General features: G+C 42.4%; 1 protein-coding gene across 1 annotated transcript in view; it reads left to right on the forward strand.

Annotated features, from left to right (window-relative positions):
- GAS6 (growth arrest specific 6) overlaps positions 1–22,610 on the forward strand; it is a gene marked incomplete at its 5' end in the record, with an annotated part of 63,167 nt that overhangs the window by 11,868 nt on the left and 28,689 nt on the right. The window contains 4 exons of the mRNA XM_019529616.1: positions 6,931–6,955; positions 7,658–7,720; positions 18,402–18,524; positions 19,970–20,092. Of these exons, the coding sequence (XP_019385161.1) occupies positions 6,931–6,955; positions 7,658–7,720; positions 18,402–18,524; positions 19,970–20,092 (334 nt within the window). The remainder of the gene's footprint in view (positions 1–6,930; positions 6,956–7,657; positions 7,721–18,401; positions 18,525–19,969; positions 20,093–22,610) is intronic.

Here is a 22,610-nt window from a genome sequence, read left to right on the forward strand (position 1 = left end):
CTTGAGAGAGTCAAGAGAAGAGCCACACGCATGATCAGAGGTCAGGAAAACAGACCTTATGATGAGAGGCTGAGAGCAATGGGGCTATTCAGCCTAGAAAAGCTCAGGCTCAGGGGTAATCTGATGGCCACCTATAAGCTTATCAGGGGTGCTCATCAGGATCTGGGGGAATGTCTGTTCACCAGAGCACCCCAAGGGATGACAAGGTTGAATGGTCAAAAACTCCACTGTGACTGATTCAGGCTGGACATAAGAAAGAACTTCACTGTCTGAGCCCCCAAGATTTGGAACAGACTGCCACCTGAGGCGGTTCAAGTGCCCACTTTGAACGCCTTCAAAACACATTTGGATGCTTATCTCGCTGGGATCCTATGATCCTTGCTGACTTCCTGCCCCTGGGGCAGGGGGCTGGACTTGATGATCCTCCAGGGTCCCTTCCAGCCCAAATGTCTATGAAATCTATGAAAACCCTAATTAAATCCATAGCAAGAAAGTACTAGATGTTTCAAGTATACAAGGAAGCCAAATAAATTTACTTGGCTTGTTGTGTTGACTTGATGGCTCTGCAAGGAACATTGATCCTGTTCCGGGAAAACATAATGCTTGAGACAGAGGCTAATACAAGACCAATGTTATTTTGTTGTGTTTTATTTCAGGAGGGTTAAAAATAGCTTGACAAAGTGGAGCTAAAAAGGAAACCTGGTTTGTTCCCTTTTACCATTTTGTTTTTGTTTTTAATAATGTCTGACAGAACCCAGACAAAATTTTTTGGATTTTTTCCCGTTTTTTTTGTTTTAACATTGGAAATGAGATGTCATCTGTTGTGGACAGCTAAGTGACCACATCTTTAGTGGAAAAAATATTTAAATAATTACGATTACTAACATGGCTTAAGCAGATTTTCTGGTGTTAACATTTCATATTAGTATAGATGAATTCTCATCAGCCTCTCGAAGACTTTCAGTGTGTTGTTGAATAGACCCAGCTCTGATCAGGGTTATATGATATGATGCTAAATAAAACAAGCAGAAGCAGATGGCAACCAACTAGGCTAGAGCTTCCAACATTTCTGAATTAATTTAAGCAACAGTGGGAAAAATTCATTGGTGTAGACGGGGTCTTTTGTTATGCTTTCAGAGCAGCTATTTAGAAACTGTGTCTCACATAGGACTGCCGAGTTGGTGTTCTTCCATCTTCTCTAAAAATATGGCAGAATGAGCATTGGTTTATAAGCTGTAATACTAACTGAGTTTGACCGGCAGATGGGGGTAAATATACCGAAATAAAAATACCAAATTCCTTGTAAGCATTGTTTTAATGCCGAATGTTGGAAACAGAAAATAGAAATGCATTGTATCAAAAGACTAACTTCTAAAAAAGGAAAGTAGTTTGGTTTATTTAAAGGCCTGTTTCTTATCTCCTGGACAGTGAAGAAAAAGTCTTTCTCTTGAGTAGAATGGAACAATGTAAGCAGGAGCTTGTCTGAAAAGACGGGTGCTGTGATACAGTTTCCAGTTCACTTAAGGGGTGGAGATTTGGATCGTATGAGGCTTCTCCTGGTCTTTCTCCTCTATCCAAGATTTTTGTTATGTCATCTTTTGGGAGCACATTCTACATTGTGTCTGATTTTTATTTATAGTTGGCATAGACAAGACTGGATGCTGCTGGTTATATTACACCGTTCTTGGAAAGGAAAGAACTGGGTTGAATGACATGTAGGATTCAGGATCAGTGAGAAACTATATCCAGTAGGAAGAAGCAAGTTTGGAAATGAAGCAGAAAGCATTAATTTCTGTGTTGATGGGTATAGGTATAGAGGTTCAGAATTGTCCCAACCAGCACTGATGTAGGTCAACACCTGTTTCCTCCATGGGCTGGAACATGTTGCCTTCTCATGTGCAGTGTGATGTTACTGCTGTATGGAATAGTTGCAATGACTGGTGAGATCAACTGTATAACTGTTCAAGGGCTTGGCTGGAAAATGTTTATGTCTAACTCCATTTGTGTATAATATTATGTAAATAAAGCCCACAGCTTGGATCTTCTTCCTAAACATTATTGTAAAAGCAAACCCAAGGGAAAGGAGTTGACAGCATGTCAGTGCTAATTTCTTTTCCTCAAACCTTGAGCTAAAAACTAACAAACACAACTAAGGCTGTAATTCTGTGGTAAGTTTCTTTTCTACCACAGTGGTCACAAAAAAGATTAACTAATAACCTGTTGTTTTTTGATGCTCTAAATTACGGTGTGACCTTCTGGATAGCAAGACGTTCAGCAGCCTAATGTTTAACTTCAACTAGTTTGAGACTAAACAATGTATGAAGGGCTCGTCTTTTGTTGTATATTTCTATATTCTGGGTGTATTAATAATTCTGTTTTGGTTCTTGTAAAAACCTGAAACTGGAATGGAAATCTCTTGTTTCATGTTATATTTTTTTCTTTTAAAGTGGGGGAAGAAAAGGGGAAGTGCCCTTTGAAGAGTCGGAGAGGTGAAACCCCTCTTCTCCCACTGAAACCCTCAGGAACTGGAGGGCTCTGGGAGATAAAAATCTTTTGAATAGGATGAGATCAACCAAATGTCACCACATGGACTAGAGCAGTGAAACTACTGTGGACTACAACTGTTCTCAACCAGGATGCATTGAGATTCTTTCAAGGGTGTCAGGGAGTGCCACACAGTGTTAACGTAGTTAGGTGTACGCACATGATCCACGATATAAATCCAGAGATTTCAAATAGCACAATCCATAGCATTAAAAACATACTGACCTGTTTTTAGAGATGCACCAGTGCATTGGTCCGTATCATATTTGCACCAATAAAAGGAAAATTGACATTATTGGCAGTTGGCTTTTTTTGGCTGATGTGGCCAATTTAATGTTGCCAATAAATGCTGCGTGCATGCATGCAGCTGCACCATGCACGCAGCTAACCCAGGAGCTTGAAGAACAGTGTCCAGTTGGTAAGTCTTTTGGGGGGACAGGGGTGAGGGATGGGAAGGGGTGTAGGAAGGACAGATCGAGACCCCCACAGTGAGAGAGGAGGGGAGGTGGGGCAAGCACTGCCCAGGTGGGATGGAGCATGGGATGGAGATGTGAGTGGCTTGTGCTGGAAGTGGGGGGCAGTTACTGCCCCTGCTCACCCGCCACAGGGGAGGTGTGGGACATGTGCCCCCCTGATCTATGCACAGGGTGAGGGCGGGCTGCTGTTGTGGGCTAGGTCTGGGCATGGTGCCAGGTCCCTCCCAGTGAGGAGGGGTTGTTTGGAGCTGCATTTGGGGTAGGTAGCAGTGGTGCTTTGAAGCTTTAACAATGAAAGCTACTAGGGGTGCACCGATAAAGATTTGCTTGTCCAGTACTGGTAGCCGATTATTAACCAGCCATATTGGCCAATACCAATCCAATAACGATGTACAGAAATGCAGGCAGGAAGCATGGAGAGCAGCTCCCTGCAGGTAAGTCTGTGGAAGGGAAGGGGCATGGGGGTGCAGATCAAGGTCCCCATGGTGAGGGAGGGAGTGGGGAAGGGATAGGGGCTGGGGCTGAGGGTACTGTCCAGCCAGGGCAGTAAATGGGACCCAGGGCTGGGGCAGGGGGTGGGACATTGCTGCTGGAAGCTTATCCAGGGAATCAGTGTCCTGGTGCTTAAAAATGGTGGCAGGAGCACTTGATCTAAAGCTCGTTGAATGAGCTTTAGTTCAGACGCTGCCAGCACCATTTTTAATCATGGGGATGCTTTTAATTGGAGCTGAGCACGGTAAAGGTGTCTGTGGGCTGCTCACTGTGGGCTTGGGATTCTGTGTCCTGTGGCCTTTGCCCTGGGGGCCCTGCGCCAGCACACACTCCCTGCCTGCTCGGCAGTGCAAGGCACGACTCATTGCCCCTGCAGCTGCCAGGTGGGCAGGGGACGCATGGCCTGCATGGGGCTCCTGAGGGAAAGGCAGCAGACTGAAGATCCCTGAGCCCACAGTGAGCAGTCTGCATCTGCCCCGCGCACCCATCTGGGGTGGGCACATGCCCCCACCCCCATGCCTCCCTGGGGGATGCACACAGTAGCAGAGAACCTCCTCCTGTCACCTCCCACAGCTCCATCCTGCTCCCCACTCCACCCTGGGTCCCATTTACTCCTGTAGTTGGGCAGCACCCCCAGCCCCTGCCCCTGTTCTTCCCTCCCTCACTGTGGGAGCCTCGATCTGCCTCCTGCCTCCCTCCTGCCACCCTTTCCTTCCACAGACTTACCTGCAGGGAGCTGCTTTTCACACTGCCCAGCTGCATTCCTGGCCACGTGCATGTGTACAGATGTGCTTGCATGAGGTGTCCAGAGGCCCTGGCCAGAAGGCATATTATATTTATTGGTGTACATTATCGGCTGCACTAGGCAAAAAAAGCCAATAGCTGATAATGTTGATTTTTCCTTTTATCAGTCCCAATCTAATATACAACCAATATATTGGTGCACCTCTAAAAACTACTAATCGGGACTTCTGCAAAATAATATTGATTTCCTTCAGTAAAACTAGGAAGTTTGTCTTCATTCTAGGCAGTTCTTTAGTTGCAGCTGAAGGACCACAAGCTCTCTGTAAGCCTGCAGCAGTGGAGATTTATTGGAGAGAAAGTGCCAGTTTCAGCTCAGCTCTCATTAGTTCTTTTTGTCATAGCTTAGAATTAAACGAGTTGAATAAAAAGTTAAAGGGTCATGAGTAAGTCACATTAGTACCTAGGGTTAGCCTTGTTTTTATTTAACACAATATTTTTAGTGGCAAAGGATGAATTGTACAAATAGATTTCCTACTGGGCAATAATTACTGGTTATTTCTGTTATGATGAACAGAGGAGTCTGGCATGAAATATACAACTGAAACATTGGAGGGACAGAAGGAAAAAAGGGATTAAAATGATATTTATAGTTTGCAATTGAAATTAGTTGTATGTACTGTGTGCCTCCAGAATTGCAGTTCATGGTGAAAAATGCCATACCAGTTCCACTCTCAGAAACAGCAACAACAGTTATAATTTTGTATAAAGACTCAGTAAGCTGCTCTATTTTACCTCAGGTGTATGATAGGAAAGTTATGTCTGTGAACAAATTGGCTAAGTCATTTTAAGTGAGAAATTAGATTGAGATCAAAATGACTATACTTTCCCAATATACTTCATCATTACTAGTAAGTATGTTGAGTGTATTTTTCACATTTACAACCTAAGTTATTATGGATTTAAGTCTGCTATAGGAAGAGGCTTGGTGTGAAAAAAATGCAGCTTTGGTTCCTTCATACTCATTTAAAATTTCAGTTTTGCCAACAGTTGGATTACATTGGTCTTGATTGTACCATTTCGCATTGCTGTATTTTCCACAAAAAAAAAAGGAGAGGATTTAAAAAGAACAGTGGAGCATTTTATTCCATCCATCCGTCCATCCATCCATGATTCATTTAGTGACTTTAGGTAAACCCAGCCAAGTGCTCTTTGGAGTACCTAAGCTATTGATATTTACCTCTCTTTTCACAGTCTTTGCTTTGTTTTCCAAAGCTTTGCTTTTGTACACTATGCCTGAGAAACTGTAAAACAGCAGAAAAACAAGGAAGCTTGATCCAAATACCAGTAATAAGGACTAGCTTCTGAGCTCATCATTTAGCATTTACTCAGCCAAATTTCCAGCAGTTTCAGTATGTATATGATCAGTCAAGCTCATGTGGCTGTGTTTTAGCAAAAGCAGTATGTTTGCCAAAACTTGATGATTTTTACTTTCTGTCCCCTGTTTCTCCCCCGCTCTTCCTCCAGGAATATAGTAGTTCAGGTTACATGACCTTGTTGGCTAATTGATTGTGTTGGTGACCATGATATGACTTCTTTATGACTGTGTATGCATGTGTGCACACACGTAGAAGTGTTTTCTCACATTCATATCTGAAATAGGAGGAGGATAAAAGAGTTGTTGATGATTAGATATTTCTGTTCCCCAAACAAATTTGTCATCCCCACCTTACTGCAAATAATGGTATTATACAGAAGAATTTCAAGTAAAGAATGACAGTTATAGGTGTGATAATGTGATTAGCAAGGGAATAGCCTGCTTAAGCTAGAACCAAATTTAAAACCTTGAAGTATCCTTATTTTTTCCTGTATCATCTAACCCCTGTTCATCTTAATTTTAGCAATATGGATGTTAGTAATAGAAATTGTAACAACGTTAAGCACAGTATAATGATGGAAAAGGGATCTTTTCTGTAAGCAACTTTTGTCTGCTGTTTCTAGGACCTCTGAAGGCGATTTGTGGCCTATATGAAGAGTGTATTGTGAAGACGTGTTTGACCTCTAAATCCTCTAGTTTTGAACTCTGCTTTCTCCCTCGCATACTGGCAGTGTTCCTTTCCCAGTTTGATATTGCTAGCTATATAAATTACTGAGCAGTTTTGCCAGGGATTTACTTCATAGCAGTAGTGTTGCTCCTCTTTTTAGAGGCAAAGGCAAAATTTATTGGTTAAAAAGCTATGGTGGTTTTGCTGCTGTAGCAAGTCTGAGGCAAGGGGAGAAACTAAATGATTCTGTACTTCTTCCCTCTGGTTTTTATCCCCAGATTCCTATTATTTCCTCTACCTCCTGCCATGATCGGCATCTTTACCTCTTGGATAGAGGGTAAGTGGCCTCCTGTTCAGTCACTGACAGTACCACTTCGTAAGTCAGCTGTCAAAAAAATCATTTGAGACTGCAGCCAGCATTTCTTTCCTGTCCTTCAGACTCGGCATGTCACTTCAATGATATTCTTTCTCTATTGGCCCAGAATGAAAGCAGTATAAAGATCTGTGTTCAGATCTTGTGCAAACGCCATATGAGACTACCAGACTAGCATTAGTAGTTAAATATTAGTAACATCAGTTAAAAAAAAAAAATGTTATTCCAATAAATGTTTGCTTTTTTCTTTCTTCTACAGGAATATTTTTACCCGAAATACTTGGGTGAGTGCAGTTATTACTTTCATTTTTTTTGGCAGTTCTGATGTGTGCCTAACATTAGAACCGGGGACAGCCAAAGCCTTCTCAAATGAATATAATAGAGATTCTATAGTAATTACCATGTATTGTGTATCTTTTTCCTGAGGTAGAGCTAAGTGTTTTGTATATGCACTATTAAGGGTGCATATTTTTATTTCTATCCTCTGTATAATTACTCACACAGCATTTTACATATTATATTACAGATGTATATTAAAATGTGTATGTAATGCTACATTTATTTTTGTAGCTTTACATCATTGCTGTGTAACTTGCAGTCTCCTAAAATGGACACACTTTTATTTAGTTGGCTTTAAATGTATTTTAAATAAATGAATTAGCTTGCAGATCCATCGCTCTTTATATTCTGTGCATCATTGTCAATATTCAGCATATATTTGGTATTTGCACTTGGCATTTACTATTCAAGATTACAAATGTTAGCACTTAGAATACTCCAGGTGCCTTTTAGGGTCTTCTGTTTAGTAGGTAAGATTTTTAGTAACTATTAACATCGATTTAGCACCATAATAGCATATTGTAGAGTGATCCTATTGTGCATCAACACCCCCAAACCTGGCTTGACATCATCAGGCTACATATTAGTTTACACATTGTGATAACTGGCATGTAATAATAATAATAATTTCATTTTCTATCCTTCAGCTTGTATTCAGAAATATGGGTCACCGTATACAAGGAGTCCAGATTTCCTTACATGCGTTCATAGTAAGCATCTTTCATATTGTCTATTGCAATTAAACATAAATGTCATTGTGTTTGAGGAGGTGAGGGCACCTCAGTCATCTCCATCTTTAGTGCCTCCTTTCCCACATACTTTAGTTAAGATCTTGTGTTACCTGTGCCACATTTCCATCTGAATAACCAACTGACACTGTTTGGGGACCTTTTAATTTGTCTACTTCATCATCATCCAAATATCTTCCAGTGTGTAATTGTGCCAGGCATTCCTCCTTCTTCTCTCCCCCATTCCCAAAAGGTTGAGCAATCTGGGAAATGAGGGACTATACAACCAGGATTTACTCTGAGCTTGGCTCTTCATTTTTCTTTTTCCCTGCTCTTTGAAAACACATGTTAAAGCTTATTGTAGCGGAGCACTAGGGTGCTCGCTACTAGTAATGGCGATGCGGGCTTAGCTGTCTGTCAACAGGGCACCACAGCTGGCGGTTGCCAGGGCAACGGATTGGGTCAGTTGACCAGGAGGGGGCAGGGCTTGGCCTTTATAACCAGACAGGCCAAGACCAGACTTAGTTCCCCTCTGGCAGCCCAAGGAGCAGGAGCTCTGCTGCCGCAGAGCAGAGCCGAGTGGATGAGAGTTAAGCAGAGCAGCCAGAGTGCTCCAGCGTTCGTATAATGATGGGAGGGGGTGAAGAGAACCTTGGTAGAGAGGTGAGGGAGCGCCTAGGAGGCGCACAGTTTAGGTTATAGCCAGGCAGCTTCTTTTGGGTTGTAGCTGGTTGGCTCAGGGCTTTATGTTGCTAGTTTGTTATCATTACACCGGAGGACCGGGTGAGGCTGTAGGGGAAGGAGGAGGCCTCATTAGGAGCTCCCCAGTAAGGTGGGGGTACTCCCAGCGCAGTAAAGAGCGCTGCGTTTCAGGGTGGCCAGACCCCAACCCCAGTGGGAATGACTATCGGGATAATTAGCATGGTAGAAAGCGCTGCATGTGGGGGTGTCCCGACCCCAACCCCAGTAGGGGTGGCTAGCGGGATAATTTCAGGGGAGCAACCCAAGAGTGTGGGGGTTCCTGGGAACCCCAGCTCTGCGGGGCAGTATTTTACGAGGAGCGCAGGACAGGCCCCAGAGAGGGCGAGTAGCGCGAGAAGCGCAGGACAGGCCCCAGAGGGGGCAAGAGACCCCAGTGAGGGGAACTTACTGCGGGAGGTGGGTGACGAAACCCCAGCAGGGTAGCACCTGTGGGGAAGCACGTGGTGACCGCGGAGAAGCCCAGTCGGGGCGAAAACGTGGGGAGCGCGGAGACAAACCCTGCGGGGGGGGGGACCCACGGTGACTGTGGTGAGACAGACCCTAGTGGGGAACTACCTATTTGGGAGAAGCCCCAGCAGGGGCGAACTTATTGAGAAGCCCAGCAGGGCGAGTGTATAGACAAGCCCAGAGGGGCGAGCTTAGCAAGGAACTTAAAGGAGCAAGCATAGTGAGCCGGCCTGAATGGGCTAGCGAATACAAGGGAACCGGTAAAAGGGCGCGAGTTGCGTGACAAGCTCGGGAGCGCCAGTAAGGGCGCTGGTTGCGTGACAAGCCCAAGGGCGTTAACCAGGACGCTGCTTGAGTGACAAGGCCAGAGCACCTGCGGGAGGCGCCAGTTGCGTGACAAGCTCGGGAGTGCCAGTAAGGGTGCTGGTTGCATGACAAGCCCAGGGGCGTTAGCCAGGACGCCGGTTGAGTGACAAGGCCAGAGTGCCTACCGGAGGCGCCAGTTGCGTGGCAAGCCCAAGAGCGCCAGTCAAGGTGCAGAGAGTAAACTGACCAGTCAACGTCCGGTACATCTGCGAGGCTTGGGGCGTGCTAAAGGGGAGGTTGGAGGCACGCGTAGCCCATAAGGCTGGGGTGCACCGGGTCACCCCTCGTAGGATAGGGGCCAGGACGAACAGAACACCGTGTCATAGGGAACAGTAAGGCAGCCTCCCTTAAAAGATACGTAACACCAGCACATGGCGAGCAAGACTGAGGGTGCTAAACAGTTAACTTGGCGCGGTAGGGGGCGCTTGGGAGATCACGGCCGCTCCTAGGGCCCACTCCGTGACACTTATCTCTGCCATTGAGTGACTACCTATTAAGAACTGCCTTTGAAACTGAAGCTTACGGGGGACTTTGGTGACTTGCTACGCTGCCTGGGGTGAATTTCAGTTACCATGTGAAATTTCTCTAGTGTATGAAAAGCTTTCAAATCAGGCCTGAACATTTGTAAGTAAAATGGTAGCTTTCCTCACAGTGAGCCCTACAGATCTGACTTGGAGCTGCTTTGAAAGTCAAGCTGGATTCTTTCTGGCTTGTAAATTTCTTATCAATAAATATTCTGTGATTTTAATTTAATCACCGATTTGCTAGTTCCCACTCTCTCCCCCAGAGCTCTGTAGTGCTGAAAACACAACATTGCAAATGGATTTTGGCACTGATCTAAGTAGATATGATTCTAAACATGCTTAGGTTTCAAATCAGTTGAGTCAAAAAGCACCACTTAAACGTAGTCACTTCTTTGTTTTTTCTTCTTGCATCATTTTCTTAGCACAATCTAGTTTTATTGGTCATATAGTTATACCAATTCTAGTTCATTCTCCATCAGAGAGGGAAATGGTCACAACATTACATTTTCAAGTTTAAAATCTGTTAACTTTGGAGCAATTTTTCTAAATAGTTCATAGAGATGCCTTTACTTGAACTCCAGAATTAATAAACAACACTTCAAGATCTGGCCTCACATAAAGCAGCAACATGATTTATAGATTGTAAAGGAATTATCTGAATTATTGATTAAATGTTTTAGAAATATTAAGATGGTGGGTGCTAATTGTAATTAAGGCCTTAATGAGAGCTGAATAAGAACTTGAGGGTTTACCCCACTGTAGATATAGAGCACCGTCAGTATTTATCTTCTCTTGGTAAAACCTTTAAAATAGGAAGAAGGAAGGATAGAGGTGTATTTTATAGACTAATGGAATCAGAGATGCATAAGCTTTTTAAATTTTAAAGTAGGGAGCCAGCCATTCCTTGAGTACACAGGGTGAGTAAAGAAGGGCATAGAAGGAGCCCTTTCCCCTTGTACCTTCTCAGAAGTGTATTTTGTAATTTCTGTCTTTAGGCTTACTTGAAGACAGTGTTTCCATTGGTCTTGTATGACTAGTCTGCCAAAGGGCTGTGGAGCAGGGGTGTCAGGCTCATGTGGAATTGCATGGGAGTGGTTCATGGCTGAACTGGGCCCACAGACCAGCGCTGCATGCCAGATCCAGAGTGTGGGGGCAGTCTGGTATAGGCACCAGGTGCATCATGTGTCCTGGATAAGCTGGAGCAAGCTCTGTGTGCAGTGCGCATCCTAGATTGGTCTGCTACGGGTGCCACATGTAGTGTGCATCCTAGACCAGCCCCACCATGTGCAGCATGCATCCAAGAGCAGTTGTGCACTATGTGCATCCACCCCAACCTTGAGCATCATGTGAAGGGTGTAGGGCATACATCTCGTGCTGTGTGGATCCACTCTGAGGCCCACAGGCAGCCCTGCAGGCCAGTTGATAGGGCTCCATGAGCTGGATTTGGCCCACAGGCTGTATTTTTTACACCCTACCGTAGAGGGTTGTGCCAGTGGGATGCACTTGAGTGTAAAACTGCTTGATGGTGTAATTTTCCTCTCCAAACAAAGTAGCAGAAGTCTTATTAATCTATCAGACCAAATGCCTAACAAGATTCAATGGGTACAGAGTCCTGCTAGACAAACTCCTACTGGAAATGAATTAGTAATTGCCAATTGTAAGGGTAATCTATCACTATGGTAGTTTACCAAGGAATGTAGGGGTTTGCTACCATCTGAAATTTAAATTGGATCTCTAGATTGGCGGTTCCACCAGAATTTCTAAACTTGACACTGGAATTGCTGGGTAAATTATGTGGCTTGTGTTAGATATTAGTCAAACAGGATTATAAAGCAATACCTTCTGGCTTTTCACTTAGTTATTTAATACCAATGAGATAGGTGAACAATGTTATTTTTGTAACTAGACAAGTTGTCTGTGTAGTTTTAGTCAACTTGTTTCATAAACATCAGCAGATAAACTAGGAGCAAGTGGTGGTGAATGGCAAAAGTAATCACTGTATTAGGACTCTGAAATGGAACTGGAACTATTGTGCTCCAAGTCATATTTAAGGATTAAGACATGGTATTATGGGTATGAGTAAAGTGAGAATCCTTACCTAAATCAATGAAGAGAAAGGCTCCATAAGCCATATTCTCTTTGCTGAAGTCAGTGGAAATAAGCTTTTGTGAAATCCAGCAGGAGATCATCATTAGATGCGGTGTTATGAATACATATGCACACATGCGGGAAGAGAAGTATAACATTTGGCACATTGTTGGCCTTATACAAATAATAAAATGGTTTGTCCTTCCATCCTCAGTGGTTTTGGATATGTTTAATTGCAGAGGAGTGGGACAAATGCAGAGAGTGAGGGCTCACAGGTAATCTTGGTCCTAATCCTTCCTGCTTGTTTTGGCCATTGGGCTTTGGCTAGCATTACAGGGTGTGCAGGACTAGGTAAGGCTTCTTTAAGGAAAGTTAAGTCTGCCGCACATCTACTGTAGTCTGCATAGAAAAGGGATGTGCTGGTGAGAGCTGCTGTTTCCTGGCTCCTCTCTCTGGTCCCTGAACCCTCCTGTGAGCCTTGTCAGAAGAGCAGAGATTTTTCAGATTGGGATATTGGCAGGGGTGTATGGACAGCCCATGCATCTGCTCCCACTGCCGACTGCAGCTTTTCCCTTTGTCCTTTAATGGTTTTGCTCTCTCTTGCCCAGCTGAGCGGGGAACGTTCTTTCGTCTTGCTGGTGGTGACTGGCCTTGGTTATTACCATGAGCCTTTTAAGGAGGGTCACATGTAAATGCTTTTTTTAGAGTGATTTTTTTTTTTTTTTTTAAGACATGGGTTTCAGGGCTGTCTATGAAATACATTTTTTTTTTTGGCAGCAGGCAAGTCACATTCCATTCCTGAACAGTCCTTTAGTCCACTGTTTCTCAACCCATGGGTCGCAAGAATAGATGAAAGGGTGACAAACTTTAAAAATGGATTGTCCTTTGAAGGAGAAAAACATGGGAAACCATGGCTTTTCCTTTGCAGGCTGCCCATACACACCCATCTCCTACCCCACGTACTAGGGGGCTGGCTTCTTGGGGATGGGGGGCAGCGGGTTGGGAGTGAGGGGCACTTGGGTAGGACTGGCCATGAGTGTTTACAAATGGGTCCTGGTACAAAAAAGGTTGAGAACCACTGCCTTAGTCTCTTTCTCCCCTGCCCACCAGTCAACCCCTGCTGTGGTCCAAGCTCAGTTCTTGTTTTATCTATAGCTTGGTTCTAACTAGAGGCTGAAGATGCTTTAATTACTGAGCAGAAAAAAAGAACTACTAGGATAAATGTGGCCGTTTTTTCAGTAGGGACAGAATTACGGAGATTAGGAGGGTAAATACTATCGACTGCACTGGTTTTCTCTCCTTTAGAGCTATTCTCAGAGCTGTTTTCTAATTCTTCCCTCTTTCCCCCCCACCGGTCAATATACTATATTCAGTAACAGACACTACCTGGGGCTACCTTTTCCTATCAACCTTCAGTCCACCTCAAGCGTAATGGAGTCTTTCTTATAGGCAGGATCACAGTTGACTGGTATGTTTATGACTTACTATGTTCCTTTAAACGTGTTCCAGGGAGGGAAGGGGGGAATTCTTCATGTCCTTCACTGCGTAAATAAAAAACAAGTACAGAACTATTGTTATGAGTAAATTGGATAAATGGCAGCTGTAAAGCTGGCTATCTTTTTTTCTGGGTACAACTCCATGGCCATAAAATTTAGAAGTATTGTATGTAATAATGGTTTAAAAGGTACACATATGTCCATTATGGGGTGTGTTAGTGAGAGCTGTGGAGTAGACACTTAGATTTTTATTGTTTCCTGGTTGCTAAAAATGAAATGGTATCTTCTTTTTTTCCTTCCATTTTTATGCTTAATATAGTGCTGGGCTTTACTGAAGTGCAAAATTTGTTGTTTATTTCTGTCCTACCATGTCTAAGATGTTTATTAGCTAGTAGCCAAAGACAATGATGTGCTGCAATAAGTATTTCATAAATGCATCAAAGGGATTTAATTTTTTTTGTCATTAGAAGTATTTTATTAAAGTTTTCAGATGGTCAGTGGAGGCATACTTTCAGGCTCAATGAGGAAGACGAGAAATACAGATACGTAATTCTGACAAAAGATAGCATTCACTTATTCTGAAGTATCAAACACAAAGCCTTCACTCCTCCATAGCTAAGAACTGTAATCAGGCCGGTAATCAAAGCACAAACTACATAGGGGGCATGTTTCAAAAAATAATTGTCAGGGAATGATCTAGGTACTTTTCTCATCAGAATCCAGTGCATGAAAAACCCTTCCATTTTCTCCTTTTAATGTGTGTATTCATTCTCTGAGTGCATGCAGATATTGTGATTGCACTGAGAGAGAGTGAGAGAGAAAATAAAGTAAGGGCAAATACAGTCTTGCAATGAACTTGATTTACAATAGGTGAAAATGTAGTGCCTTTTGTATTAGGGTCTCAGCTAACTAATTGCAATGGAAGAAGTATTCAGCCAATGTGATCATTTTTTATGGAGAAAATTGCAAGCCATAATTAATGCAGAAAACAGGATTTTTTTTACTTTTATTACTGTATCATGCAACTAGCTTGCTGTATCTTGGGCAAGTAAAAACGGCCAGATTTTTTCAAAGGGGACTGCTGAGTTCGTGTGACTTGCTTGAGCAACTTAGAATCTGGTTTTAAGTTACCTTTGGTTGGAGGTCCTAATGTGTCAAGTTAAAAGCCCAGTAATCAGTGGTTTTGAAAATAATAGCCTTGATCCAGAGGTCAAATTTAACTGTGTTTGAAATGGTTATAATGATATTTGTTAAAATTCTTTGAATTGCTTTGGTGAAAAGCAAAATGTTAAGTGCAATGTGTGTGCTTTATTGAACGTTATTGCAAGCATTATAACTTCATCATTCCTCCAGTTTAAAAAATAACAAGACTTTTACATTGAACCAGGTTTCTGGCTTAGAATAGCTTATGTTTTTAAGCTGGTCTGTCACAGGTTAAGCGGTTTTGGGTACAGAAGATAGGTGGAAAGAGAACAATTAGGAATCATTTTTAAGGCAATGTCACCAGAGAAGTAGCAATGCAGTAACAATACCTTTTGAAAAAACTTTACTCAAAGTGTATATTGTATTCTTTCATCAAAAATTCTCAAAGGCCTCTATGAAGGGGCTTGTAAGTGATAGAGTAATAGTGCTGAGTATTTTGTCATGTAAACCAATTTGCTTTGGCTGAGTAGGAAAAGTGGGTTTCGGTGCAGTGTAGAACACTTTTATTACCAGAGCAGAAGTTTTCGCCTTCCGGTCTGATTGAGCTCAGTGGCTTCTGTAGTTCTTTCTTTTAATTGAATCATAAGAAATCTCATGACGTTCAATAAGGACAAGTGCAAATTCTTGCACTTAGGAAATTTGGGTTGAAAGGGACCTCAGAAGGTCATCTAGATCAGCCCCCTGCTCAAAGAAGGACCATCCCCAACTAGATCATCCCAGCCAAGGCTTTGTCTAACCAGGTCTTAAAAACCTCCAAGGATGGAGAGTCCACAACCTCTGTGGGTAACCTGTTCTAGTGTTTTACTACCCTTCTAGTGAGAGAGGTTTTCCTAATATCTAACCTAAACTTCCCTTGCTGCAACTTGAGACCTTTGCTCCTTGTTCTGTCATCTGCCACCACTGAGAACAGTCTAGCTCCATCCTCCTTAGAACCCCCTTCAGGTAGCTGAAAGCTGCTGTTACCTCCCCCCCCCCCGTAATCTTCTCTTCTCCAGACTAAATAAGCCCAGTTCCATCAGCCTTTTCTCGTATGTGACGTGGCCTCACCAGTGCTGAATACTGCTGAATAGAGGGGAGTAATCACCTCCCTTGATCTGCTGGAAACACTTCTACCAATGCAGCCAAGTATGTTGTTAGCCTTCTTGGCAACAAGGGCACATTGTTCGCTCCTATTCAGCTTCTTGTAACACCCAGGTCCTTTTCTGCAGAGCTGCTGCTCAGCCAGTCAGTCTCCAGCCTGTGCTGGTGCATGGGATTGTTCCACCCTAAGTGCAGGATTTTGCACTTGTCGTTATTGCACATCATGGTATTTCTTTTGGTCCAGTCCTCCAATTTGTCTAGGTTTCTCTGAATCCTAACACAACCCTCTGACATATCTACTTTTCTTTTCTGTTTTTCCTCTGTGTCCTCTTTGCAGTACCGTTGGCTCCACTGGGATCATGCTCAGCTGAAAGCTGCATCTACCTACTGAACTTTAGGAATGGATGTTGTTTAGATAGCTATTGTTGCTCTTTATTTGAATGCTGTTTGGGTACACTCTTGCACCAATGGGCTGTATAAGGCAGAAAGCATTTTTTAGTCACTTTCATAAGAGTTTATTGCAACTCAAAGGGGATAAGGAATAGGTGGAATCATAGTTCTGCAACCCTGCCATGCCCATGCACTAGCCAGGTATTTACAGTAGGCTTTATGCTTAGAATGGGGAATGTCTCAAATGCCTCCTAGTATCTTTATCTCCTGCAGATGGTTAATGTTCAGTTTTTAATGGCAGTCATAGATTTCATAGACATTAGAGCTGGAAGAGGCCTCGGAAGATCATCGAGTCCAGCCCCTTGCCTGCCCAAAGGGCAAGAAGTCAGCTGGGGTCATAGAATCACAGCAAGATAAGCATCCAAATATCTCTTGAAGGCATTCAAAGTAGGTGCACCTCCGCTGGCAGGCTATTCCAGACCTTGGGTGCTTGGACAGTAAAGAAGTTCTTCCTTATGTCCAGCCTGAAACGGTCTTGCAGGAGTTTATAACCATTCAACCTTGTCATCCTTTGGGGTGCTCTGGTGAACAATCGTTCCCCCGATCCTGGTGAACACCCCAATAAACTCATAGTGTCATCAGATCACTCCTGAGCCTGCGCTTTTCCAGGCTAAAGAGCCCCATGGCTCTCAGCCTGTCGTCATAAGGTCTGTTTTCCTGACCTGTGATTATATGCATGGCTCTTCTTTGGACACTCTCAAGCTTCTCCACATCGTTTTTGAATTGTGGAGGCTCAAAACCGGAAAGGAAAGGTCTCTGGTGTACCCCAGCCTTTGCTTCTGAGAGAGGGTGTATGAGCAGAGCAGCTCTCTGCCTGTGTTGGCCTTTGTTGATGTTGGTTGCCACAGAATGGCCTCTACACTTGTTCCCAACCTGCTGGTGTACAGGAGAAACAGACTTTGAGAAGGGCTAAGGGATATGTAGGTGTGAAGATCAGTAGTACAAGCTCTAGCCTAAGTGGCATAGAGGGGCACCAGCCTTTGAATATATTACAGTAGTCGCAAAGAGGCTGCTAATGGATTTGGTGTGGGTGGATTTCATGCTCAGTTTCTTGCATAGAGCTCTACTGCACAAGTTTTCAGGCCTAGAAGGGTGATTGTCGTTTTGTGAGAATTATTAAATTATAGTTGATACTTTGCTCTGAAACTTCTTCCCAAATTCTGTGAGTGTACTTGTGCACTGAAATATTGTTGACCAGTACAAGTGAGTCAGTTACAAAAGTCAAGCCTGATATCGTTATACATATGCAACTCTCACTGGCATCAGTTGATGATTTGCATGTTGGCAAATGCCAGAACCTGCTATTTGCTAGGCTTCGTCCTGCCTTGGTCTGGTAAGAACATTGCAGTTTGTAAGAACCACAAATCACTAGTCTAGGTTACATTATTAGCACATCTTTTTTAACCCATTTCTACCAAAAATACGTGTCTATCCAAGGCAGTTTTGAAAGGTGTTTCATATGCAGCCCTTACTAACAACAAACCTATCAACCCTAATGATAACTTCACCCCAGTAGCAATAAATAATAACAACAATAATACTATAACATTGTTTCTTCCCTACTTAACCTCTTCCTGCTCCATGTTTCCTTAAAAGCTTTGGGAAGTGAGGGGAGATTGCTGGGCCAGTTGGTGTTCTCTAAAAGTCGGCAGTTCTGGGCTGGCAAGAAAGGCAGAAATTCCCTCTCATTTTGCATATAGTGAACTCCAGTTTGAGTACTTCTGAGGCAGCATTGAATGGCTACTGCCACAGAATATTTCAGGCTATTAGTACTACCCATGCTGCCTGTATCTGGTATTCTCATGGGCTTGGAACAGACATTGAATACGTCCTTGTTAAATTGTGCCTGTGTTTGTCCCAGAACAAAAATATCCCAGGACTGGCATGTATGCACATTGCCCTTCTAGTCAGGGCTTAGTGAAGACTGGAGGCACTGCCATTGATTCAATAATGCTTATACAGGGTAACTGTACAAGACATACTTTGCCCCATAGCACAGAGTTACTACCTCTTATCTGGGAAATGGGGAGCCTTTTTTACGATTTATCCTGAGACGGTGGGCATGAACATCTGTACACTTGCACTTTGTCCCAATATAAAATGGTTTACCCTGGGATACATCTGTTATCTGTTTGCAGCCATAGTGACTGTTCTTACTAACAGGTCTTGATTCTGACAGAGGTGGGCATCAACCAACTATAAGTGATTTCAACATTGTGTTTTATTCTTTTTGTATGCTTAAATCAGATTTACCAAACCAATGTTCTCCTGACCCTTGTCATAAAGAGGGGACTATAAAATGTGAAGATCTAAAGGGTGACTTCTATTGCACATGCAAAGATGGCTGGCAGGGGCGAAAATGTGAAAAAGGTAATTATAGCTGGTTTATTTTGTTACTGACTTCTGATCACTAGGTTGTTAAGGAGAGTTTGTTATGCACAGTATTTTAATGTCTTTCAAAGAATTGCTGCTATTTAGTGCTCTTTTGAATAGTTGCCCCAATACAAAATATAGCCTTCTCCAGTGTCACGCAGTGTACAACTGCCTTAACACTGATTCTGGATTTATAAATCGTTCATATTCCCCACCACCACCCTTAAACTGCTCTCTGTTCTCTATAAATTAGGCGTTTAATATCTCTGAATCATTATGAATATAAATATACATTCACATTAAAAAAAATTGTAGCTATGCTGGCCCCTGGGTGCCTTTACTCTTTTGGAGTCTGATCCCAGTCTTGTTTGGTGTTTGTAATCCTGTGGGACTATTTAAACTAAAACTATTTACTTGTATACAAAATTGTTGGCCCTGTACATGAAAAACCACCTGCAAAGATTTCCTGCATCCTTTATGCTGGGTGTTTGGTTGTAGCTGTTTTGGTCTAAGGACATAGGCAGGCAAAGAACCTTGCCTGCCTGCATGCATTAGGAAACCCAGAGTTTCCTTTTTTGTCACATTGCTGGCTGCCAACATTTAATTAAAGTAATGTCTGAGAAACAGGAGAGTAAAAAGCTCTGATCAACTGAGATCATACTCTGCCAGTTCAAAATCATGCTGACTGAGAACAGGAAATCTAGCTAAGGACCTGAACCTGACTTGCCTGTAGATTTGGTATGAGCATTTTATGTAGACGGGCTGTTACTTGCAAATATTTTATTTGAACAGTGAAATTTTAGATATGCTTACCAGTTAATGGTAGCATAATCTTCACATTTCTACAAATATTTCTCAATCAATTCTAGTGTCCTATAGACAAGTATAGAATACAGCAATTGGGTTGGACAGGCAGGATGAAATGCTACCTCCTTTGAAGGCCGTAGCAAAACCCGTCAAACTCAATGGAGCGACAGTGGCACTTAGAGTTTAAGTATTTGAGCATATCTGTTGCACTTGTTTTTTGATAGCAGTAAGACAGTAGTGTGTGGGGGGTTTGATGTTTCAGAATCTCTCTTCCACGGTGTTGAGATCATGCTGGCACTTTGTTTTGGTTACAGTGCTCTCCCTCCCCAAAACAGGCACAGGATGCTGTATCAACATCAGGTTTGCTCCTGCAAACACGGACACATCTGAGTAGCTTTACTCATGGGGATAACCCTGCTGTTGGGGTTGTTGTGCCGCTGACCTTGCTTGCTAAGGAAGACACTCAGTGTAAACAGAATGAAGTAGCTGTGATTTTTGAATCCTAGCAATGTAAATATGAAGCTGTTCCCAAACATGAAAAGTATTCTTCTGTCTCTGGTATTAGTTTCCTCTTTCCTACTTCCAATTCCTGCTGTCACTCACAATAATATCAGTAATACTTTGTTTGTCTCTAGATGTTAATGAATGTGATGTGCAGCATGGGGGCTGTAACCAAGCCTGCCTCAACAAGCCTGGCAGCTACCGTTGTTCATGCTACAATGGCTATGGTCTTCTTAAAGATGGTAAAACATGTGAAGGTAAGAGAAATTAGGTATTTAATATCAAACATTTAGCCAAAACATTTAAGGGCTGTGATTAGCAGTCTTGCATTAAGTGTTATAGTTTTTTGGTTGCAACAAATGTTGCATTCCAGCTGCTAGTCCAAAAGAAAGGTCTAGTCATTGTTTTATTTGCACATAACTGCAGCCCTTTAGGATTTTATTTGGTAGTACAAGCCAGGAGTACATGCCTGGGCATGCTGCTGGTCACACCAGACTACTTTCCAACATCATAACATAGCAGTGATTCACAGAGGATTTGTGGGTTGAATTATGCTAAATTGGTCCAGCTGATCAGCCCTCACATCCTGACACTGAGAGAAGGAGAGAAGGATTGGAAAGAAGAATTGTTATGATTCTTTCCTGTTTTGTTGCACTGATGTATATGAGTCTTTTGTTTTCCTTTCTTTTTCTGTGTTGGGAGGGTGGAGGGGGAGGGAGAGGAGCTTATGTGTTTAATTTCCCCCCCTGGTTTGGCTACATTCAGGAGGAGAAAGTGCAAAGAATGAAGAGCCATCCTGGAAAAATCTCATTGAAAATTAGCATCTATAGAAACGCCTTTGTAAATATAGATAGCCAGTTTAGGAAAGAGTGAAGAACAGGATAATGTCCATATGAAACTGTAGGGTGAATTATGACAGCAGAATTTAAATAACATAGGTTCCAACAGCCTTTTTCTGACATGATATGCCTTGTGGTCATTAATGGCCAGATCCTGAGGTCTGTTTATATTATTCAGATAAACAGGCAGATAAAAATATGAAGAGGCCTTTCCAGGTTAATGTGCTGACAAAGAATTTATTTCCCAGACTTGGTGACTATTTGCTCAGTCTATAGGAAGAAACTAGATTGCTGCAGAAGATGTAGAAAAGTAGTCCCAATTCATGCAAAGCACCAATATGTGAATTTCCCCAACCTAAAGTAAATACCAGAATTGTATTTCCAGTATATCCAGTCTAATTGTCATTTCCTAAAGGGATTGGGTAAATTCTTGGAGGATAGAGGCATCAATAGCTACTGAGCATGGGAGTTAGGGATACAGCCTCCGAATTAGAACTTCCTATGCCTTAAATGCTGGAGCTGCAAATGAAAGAGGAACAGTGGAAAAATACCTTGGTCATACTCAGTTCACTCTCCCTTTCAACATCCACTTTCTGCCACTGTGTGATACAGGTTTCTGGGCAAGATGGACCTATGGTCTGCCCCAGTATTTGGCAATTCTTTTGTTCTTATTAAAGAGTGATGAAAAACTGGTCAAAAAAGATTGTCTTGGTTTCCCAAGGTCAGATCTTAATCTGGTGTGCACTGACATACGCTTATATTGATTTACCCTGACTGAGGATCTGCCCCAAAAAAGTATATTTAGAAGTGGGAAGAACACCATTTGAAAACTACATGTCAGCGCTTGTAGCTTGGAGATGTGTCCCTGGAACAGCCGATACCATCAATGGTAACGGGAATGTTTATCTCTGCTTATTTTTTGCCAGTTTCCTTTTGTGTTTGTAATGAAACACCTGTCCTGCAAAAAATAGTTTACGGTTTGATTGTTTGCTTTTGGGGTTGTTTTTTTTAATTAACACATACTAAAATCCTAGTGTAGACAAAGCAGTTGTAGCTTTAATATATATAAGCAGGCTGAAGTAAACCCTGAACTCTCCTAGTGCTTGCCTAGTTCTGTTAACACATGTTAAAACCATTATTCTTTTGTCCACACTTGGATTTTACTATGTGCTAGCTGAAATGTGGTTAAACTAATAAATTATCTTCCTAGCAAATACAAAACCAAAAAGCTTTGTGCTGCCTCCTAGCGTCACTCCCACAACACACCTTATCCGGGGAGGCTCAATAGCTTCAACTTACATTGACATTAGTAGGTCCATTGATTAAATCTTAGATTATACGTTTTCAATCCGAAGTATATGATTATATGTATATGTAGATGATTATACATTTTCAATCCTTTAGTCAGAATAGCAATCCTGCAATGGGCATTTTGACTTTGGAGTTGTCTTGGTTTATTAAATATGGGCTTCATGTTCCAAATTGAACAAAAGGGAACAAAATATTGCCATAAAAAGTAAGTGTGTAAATGTGGATATATAAGTGACAGGTATCTCAACTTTAAAATGATGAATATTTGACAGATTGCCATTTGACACAGATGTGGGAATGGTTTTCACTAAATGAAATTAATTTGTAGGTGTGTGCACATATATACAGACATCGAAACCATAGACATAAATAACACTAAATATGATGTGGAATTCTCTTTGCCTGACCGGGGGTGAGAAGAGTCCTGTATTTGTTAAAATGTTCTTTGGATTTTAGGTTTTAAAATTATACGTGTTTGGTCAAAAATGAAATCGGCCCTTTACTTCCTGTCTGTGTTCTCTTTCTTTTTTGTTCCATGGTTTGTGGTTTCATGAACTGGGTGTATTTTCTTAGTGTTTTCCCTTTGTTTCACTTTGCATTCTTTTTCCAAGGTAGACTATGGCTT

The sequence above is a fragment of the Crocodylus porosus genome, unplaced genomic scaffold, assembly GCF_001723895.1.
Source record: "Crocodylus porosus isolate Cpor-Errol unplaced genomic scaffold, CroPor_comp1, whole genome shotgun sequence".
NCBI classification, from domain to species: domain Eukaryota; kingdom Metazoa; phylum Chordata; order Crocodylia; family Crocodylidae; genus Crocodylus; species Crocodylus porosus.